The 7323-nt window shown below is 43.5% G+C and overlaps 1 protein-coding gene across 1 annotated transcript in view; it reads right to left on the bottom strand.

Moving 5' to 3' along the window:
• T265_05460 (hypothetical protein) overlaps positions 1 to 6225 on the bottom strand; it is a gene marked incomplete at both ends in the record, with an annotated part of 8340 nt that extends 2115 nt beyond the window's left edge. The window contains one exon of the mRNA XM_009170471.1: positions 6156 to 6225. Coding sequence (XP_009168735.1) covers positions 6156 to 6225 — 70 coding nt within the window. The remainder of the gene's footprint in view (positions 1 to 6155) is intronic.
• Positions 6226 to 7323: the final 1098 nt, after the last annotated feature.

Raw genomic sequence — 7323 nt, 5'->3', positions numbered from 1 at the left:
GGGGGGTTTGCTAGTGAAACTTTAGCCAAGAACCATTCGTCGAGTATTGCTGGAGCTCAACAAATGCAGTTAGTTCTTGATGCAACGACTGACTGGAATGATACATCCTACCCATGGCCAGGGGACTGTTAGTTCGCGGGCGTTCTCAAGAATGTTTCAAGGTTAACTCAAACTTCCATTGGCTTTTTTGGGATTTTTTTTTAGATAGTCCAGCTGTAACACCCTTCTGATGCCTAGCTGTCCGAAGGCGGCACGAAGGCTGCCAGATTGCCCAAGCCTAGACATAGGAAGTCGAGGGGTAGAGGTCGGGATCGAACTACGGTCAGTAAATTCGCTCTCTAACCACTGAGCCACTTTGTTTTTTGTGAGTAAATATGTAAACTAGCGAGCGAACTGGCAATGTTCAGGTGAAACATCTTTCTGAAGGTGGGCACCATTATTCTGATGAACGTGCTGGAACGTGGTATAAGATAAACATTGGGGCATTGGGTTTTAATTAGAAATTTCAGCAACCTTGTGAGTAGTTTCCTATATGAAAATATACTGCGATATCTCGAATATCGTGCCAACTGAATCATGAGGTGGCCTGTGTGCAGCACATTCAGTTGTAGACTATCATAAACGAGAGCTTTAGTTGAGTCTTTCGTGAAAACCAAATTGATTGGAAAATGAGTGTATTTCTCGAAAACAAATTTATCTTGAATCTAACTTCGGGCCAACCGCCCAGGACTAGAAACTATTTCCTGTACTGCTTGGAAAGATTTTTCTTCAAAGGAGAATATGCCATAGATTTTTTACACGGGGAGCATCGATTTATGAATACTCCAAAACTAGGCTGACTAAATTAATAGTCGTACAAAACAAGAGCAGAGTAACCCTGTCCGGCGAGGCTCGTTTTCATACAAATCCACGTTCGTAACGGCAGCGAAGCATCGGTGTTGAACACTGATGTCATGCTGTCGATGATGACGTTCTGTCAGCAGTACGGTCCCCAAAAATGTGGAACAATCCTTCAGCTATAACACCCTTCCCGTGCCTTACAGCCATGCCACCTGAAGGAGGCTGAGACTGTGCCAGGCTGTAAAGTCCAGACAAGAGCAGTTGGGGCGCAGACGTTGGGTTCGAACCCCGGACTTGCCGACTACTAAGCCACTGAGGCGTTTTTCACACGCCATATAAACACTCGACTATGTGAATCGACAGGTATTCATCACGATCGGAGCTTCTCACCTTAGACTGATCCTATCACGTGACGCCTACCACACTGTCTATATTGACCTTGTTTTTCGCGACCGCCTAATTAGACCGAGTTTAGGTGAAATTCGAATAGCTTACTGAAGTCCTGCTCCTAACGAGTCAATGATTTTAGCAAAGGTATCGAGTTTGCTATCTAGGAGAACGTTGGTAGCTCAGGTAGCGAAGATAGTCGTTGGATTGTTCGCGGAGCTGGGCAATTTGATTGTAGGCGTCTCATTACCAATCAAGATGACATTATCAGCTCCTTGTTAGGGAACGTGATTGAGCGTAGCGATGCGCCGGTGACTGAGCAATCAAACTGCCCAACTCAGCGAACGAACAAACGTCAAGAGTATTCAATGAAACTTTGAATACAAATTGGCCAGCATTAAAAGAAGCGTTTTAACTTGTAGGGACCGATAACCGATACAAGAAATGAATTTCCCGTTGCAACCCAAGAGGTCTGAAATCTCTGTCAGGCAGAAGAAATCCTATGAGTGGTTTTCTCTTCAACGATGAGAAGGTGAGAGACTCCTCTCCTCATCAAGCGATGCAGCAGTTTCATACGCTTCAAGTTTGGGGTTTTATGATCCCCAATTCAAATGAATGTGAAACTGAGTATTTTTGTTCACTTCTTCGTATCCTATCGAACATGTTTCAAACACATTTCACCATGTTGGAGAAGTGGCTTGCCCTGTTCACGTTTACGGAGACGGTTTTACGGACAGGCCGTGCAACAGAAACTAGGTTTTGCCCAATTCTTCGTGAAGTAGATCCTTTCGTATGGTTCGGTGGTCAGCTGCGGGACTTCAGCTGTAACGGTAACTATCCATCCGGGCAGAGGACCGGAAGAAAACGGCATTTACGGTTAGGAGAAATTTGGTGACAACCAGCGGGAAGCAATATATCGTGATAATGAAAGAACACCTGTGGCAATGGATCGAAGTGACAGCCGTGCCAAATTAACGGGCGACGATGATCGGCGGAGTGGTAATTCATCGTGGCCAACCATTGGGTGTCAAAAATGATCCTAACCGATCAGGGGCCCTGCTTCGAGAGCGAAGAGTTCAAGAATTGCTTGCAGAAGCTGGGTATGAGACGGTTAAGGACGGCACCGTATCACCGGCAAATGAATGACCTAACCGAACGTAATAACCGAACAATCAAGGAGTGGTTGGTGGCCAAAGGAGGTGACTGGGAAGTGGACTTGCCAGTGGTGTTGGTAGCTCATCGTGCTTCCATACAGCCAACCACAGGCAAGTTCCCGCTTATGCTGATGTGCGGTCGACATCCGCGCCTTCCGATTGGATTGTGGCCGACAACACGCTTGTCTCCGAAGGGGCTAGAGGAAGAAAGAAGGAGGGCTCGAGAAAACTTGACCGCCATTCAGGAAAGGACAGGACAGAAAACGGCAAGTAGAAAAGCACAACCATTCCCCATAGGCGCGAAGGTCAAGTGGAAGGATCATCAGTATCTTGGAAGGAGTGAACTTGTGTCACGGAAGCTAGGCAGTCGATGGCAAGGGCCGTCTGTCGTTACAGACAGCCAGGGGAGGCGGTCAGGGATCGAAACGATTAAATGGGACGAAGCTTCGTAAGTGGTATGATACACCCGAAGAGCGGCCAAGTAGACCTGCTTCCGAAGCCAACCTGACAGAGGTAAATGAAACTCGATGGCATGCGAACGACCTTTAAAGGGGGGAAGGTGTGTAACGGTGATACTAGTGAGGTGGACATCCGAGTGCTATGTGTTCTCGTAAGTCCGCCTTGCGTCTCTTGGGGAGTCGCTCTGTAGCATTTGCTTGCATTGGAGCAAAAGTTATTGAATATTCGGGAAAGTTCAGAAAAACGCGTTCAAGGAGAAGATGAATATTCCGTTTTGTGAACAAGATGCACATGAGAGTTTTGCTTTCCTGTCCAATAATCTATAGCTGTTCAGTTGGCATTTCTAATGAATAACTCCGCAGGGAAGGCCTATTTCTAATGAATAGCTCCGCAGGGAAGGCCTTCTTCCTGTCGTAGGTAGTGTTCCTCCTGAAAACACGCTCATCCTGGCACGGTATGTTGAAGGTGCACTTAGTGTGTTGTCTGTACTGTTGAGGTCTTGCATCAGACATCACTAAGACTACGTTTCTGACTGGTTACTTGAATGCTCCGACTAGCGTCCTCGATCAAATCCTGATCCCACCATGCACAACTGATGTTTCATAGGTATCCGGATCACGAACTGGTTTCCTGATATCAAGGCTATGAGTTGTACCAGATGCTTTTTACATGACACCATCGTTAATAAAACTGAATATAAACAAAGATACCGGACAGCCTTGTCAGACCCCTGCAAAACATCAGAGCAGTTCAGTGTGCGCCAAACTCTCCCAAATTTACGCGGATGATGGAACTCCATTTTCTACCAGAACGTTCCACAGGTCATTTATAGCGATGGCGTCAAAAAGACACTTGAGTTTGGACAAGGCCAGCATAATTGGTCTAGGGGATGTCGGGGACAACTTGAACAAAACATCTATACATTCTTGGATCGATCGGATCCCTGTCGTTGTGTTGATTAGACTCACTGCCGTCAATCGCCAAAGCTTGAGAAAGGTCAAAATCTTTGACGTATTATTGCTCTTTCAGCTGATGGGCTAGACTTTTTTCTAGATAGTCCCAGTCAGAAAGTATTTCTGCTGAAATGCTGATGCCTCCACAAAAGGTATGAAGTTACATCACTGACAGCGCAACTTCGTCTCCAAAAAGCACTGCAGGATAATTTTTTCTAGTCCTCTTACTGGTACCATAATTTATACACGTTTGTACATACATGTATATTCATATATATTTATTCACGATGTATTTGTGAACATGGGTGGTCAGGTTTTGACGAGAGTCACGTGGTACTTTGGTGTGCTAGGTAGGAGTGATTCATTGTCCCTGGGATAAACGTCGATCCGCTAGGCCGTTCTCATCCTTTCCGAGTGGCTTAGCTTGAACGTCCATACTCGACATACCAATTTCTCAACCTTTAAATGAAATCCTCTCCCATGATTCAACGAGAACGTTGGATCCATACGTCTGTCAGAAGCCTTGAATGCATTTTTTGAAACGCGGTGTACGAGACGCGTTTTTTCACAACAAAAATAAGACAGTTATGTGTACTCTTTACTGCAGTTAAATGAATCACCTGACATTTACTGACATTCAGTGAAATGCGCGAATTGTGGGACGGAAGTTGACATAGATCTTCAACAAGCAAGTTGGTGTGCGTTCCATTGAATGGTATTCAAGCGAATAGTGGTTTGCCTTCGTCGAAACTCTTGTCGCGCTTGTCGCCTTCCAGTAGTCGACCAAATCTTCACGATGGTAGTTGAGGAACGCAGGACGCTTCCCGAGTAAAAGGTGTGACAGAATTACGGAATCGATAGCTTTCTCCGGCCTTGGTTGTTTCACTTTTGACTAAGGCTTGGGTTAGCTTAAAACTGTTTTCGCATAGGAGAGTGGTAAGTGGGTTTTGCAGTTTTGTGATCCGCTTGGTCTTCCACGATTTCCTCAAAAACGAACACAAGAGTCCACCAAACAGTCAATGCACTACCGGGGCACACACACGTCTAGGTTGGGAGTTGAGGCTCAGATGAACGGTCTGAAATTAGAGATGCCCACGAAGTCCACCAAACAGTCAATGCACTACCGGGGCACACACACGTCTAGGTTGGGAGTTGAGGCTCAGATGGAACGGTCTGAATTAGAAATGCCCACGAATGCGCCATTCCTCCAATCGAAGAAAGCTAAGCAAATAGAACATAAGTTTGATGGAACCTCGGGGACTGTGTCCACCTGATGAAACTGGTCGTGGGTTACTGAAGGGCCTTCATCAACCTTATGAGTAGTGTGTTACGTTCAGTCTAAGCAACACATATTTGCACCAATGAACGCATACCGACCCAGTACTTGTTGTACCCCGAATGAAACTCCGTAAATTTTAGAACATCCGCCAAAAGATAGCAAAGAACGTGAGAAAGATGAGACGTTCTTCTACTCGGTTTTCAAGCTACACTGAAAGGTGTTCTCTATTTACAATCCCAACCACCAACGACGTTTACACGGAGTTGAGTAACTTTCAACAAGACACTGTAGTAAGCAGCACACTAGTAATACTGCGACATTACAGTGATTTGTAGACATTAACGCTTATCAGGGTCACCACTGTGTGACAAAACTGCTTGGTCAGATGAAACAAGGACAACGATGGTTTTCCGAGGTGGTAGTCTGTTAAAGGGGACGTGAATTCAAGCGTCCTATCCGCAGCACTCAAGTCATTGCATGGCAAAACCCTGAGCCACTAAGACAGATTAAACGACAGACTAGAAGAGGCTATGAATGACAGGCCGCCGAACATTGGTTTGGACAATAGACTTTTACGAATTTTCCCATGATGATGCTAAAAACAAGATGCTTGATATAGAAATCGATGCTTCTAGACAGCTAGCTACACTTTATTCTGTTTGGAGGAATACGTGAAGCCAGGAGCGAGGAACGTTATCATGTTTAAGAGCGAGTGATATTGAGTCGAAATTTAGTCAGATTATCGTACTTGACTGATGTAAGTAGTAGATGCGTCGAGTTCAGTTTAAGGACTATTTTTGCACACAGGAGTGAGCAATCTTCACCAGGATGAACTCTACCGTCACCGTGAAAAGAATCACAACGGCGCAGACGGAGATGTTGTTCAAGCTGTCTCCGATGAAAGACTGCTAACAGGTTTTGAAGCGACTGACTAAGGTATCGGATACACGTATCACCTCACATTCAAGTGCCGCCGTTTTTGGACACATTTGTCTGCTAGTTATTATATCGTAAATTAAACGAAATTATATCTTGGAACTTTAAGTCTGTTAGCTGAGACAGACGGAGATTCAAAATGCGCACTAATTTTCTTCAAATCTGCTGTTTTGTTAATCTTCTGGTTGAAATAATCAACGTGACTAGTAAGATTCATTTACTTTTGCATTTCTCTGATCTGTTCCATTATCTTTGAGTTCGCAAAAGCATATTTCGTTTTTGCGGAAACGCTATTATTTCATTAGCATACAGCTGAGCTGGAATTCTTCAGAATCAACTGCATAAAAAAACATGGCCAATTTGCGAATATTTCGAATGAGTAGAACGCGAGTTATTGACAACTTCTCTGCGTTCAGAGATTACGCGCCAATTTCTGTCAACTGGGAGATTTACCGGATGGCATCAACCACGATGGATGGGCCAAGGTATGAAAAAAGGTTCGCGACTGAGCATGTAACGGTTAGGGTTGTTTGCGAGTGTTTGGAAAGGTTACCACGTAACAGATTCAGAGTTTTTTTTTACATCACTCGGCGAATCCCACAGCCGAATACTGCCTTAGAGGCGAGATGGTTCAAGTGGTGAGAGCGCGAATTTACTGACCGGAAGGTCTGTGTATCGAACCCGACCTCGGCCTCATGACTCCCCCTGTCTAGGCTTGGGCAACCCTGGCAATATCCCAGCCCTCGTTCTTCCCTCGGGTGGCATGGCAGCTGGGTCCCGGAAGGGTGTTACAGCTGAACGATTTGATTTGATTTGATTTGATTTGATTTGATTTGATTTGATTTGATTTGATTTGATTTGATTTGATTTGATTTGATTTGATTTGATTTGATTTGATTTGATTTGATTTGATTTGATTTGATTTGATTTGATTTGATTTGATTTGATTTGATTTGATTTGATTTGATTTGATTTGATTTGATTTGATTTGATTTGATTTGATTTGATTTGATTTGATTTGATTTGATTTGATTTGATTTGATTTGATTTGATTTGATTTGATTTGATTTGATTTGATTTGATTTGATTTGATTTGATTTGATTTGATTTGATTTGATTTGATTTGATTTGATTTGATTTGATTTGATTTGATTTGATTTGATTTGATTTGATTTGATTTGATTTGATTTGATTTGATTTGATTTGATTTGATTTGATTTGATTTGATTTGATTTGATTTGATTTGATTTGATTTGATTTGATTTGATTTGATTTGATTTGATTTGATTTGATTTGATTTGATTTGATTTGATTT

The sequence above is a fragment of the Opisthorchis viverrini genome (genome assembly GCF_000715545.1).
Source record: "Opisthorchis viverrini unplaced genomic scaffold opera_v5_105, whole genome shotgun sequence".
Taxonomy (NCBI): domain Eukaryota; kingdom Metazoa; phylum Platyhelminthes; class Trematoda; order Opisthorchiida; family Opisthorchiidae; genus Opisthorchis; species Opisthorchis viverrini.
This window is presented reverse-complemented; position numbering and strand designations above follow the sequence as displayed.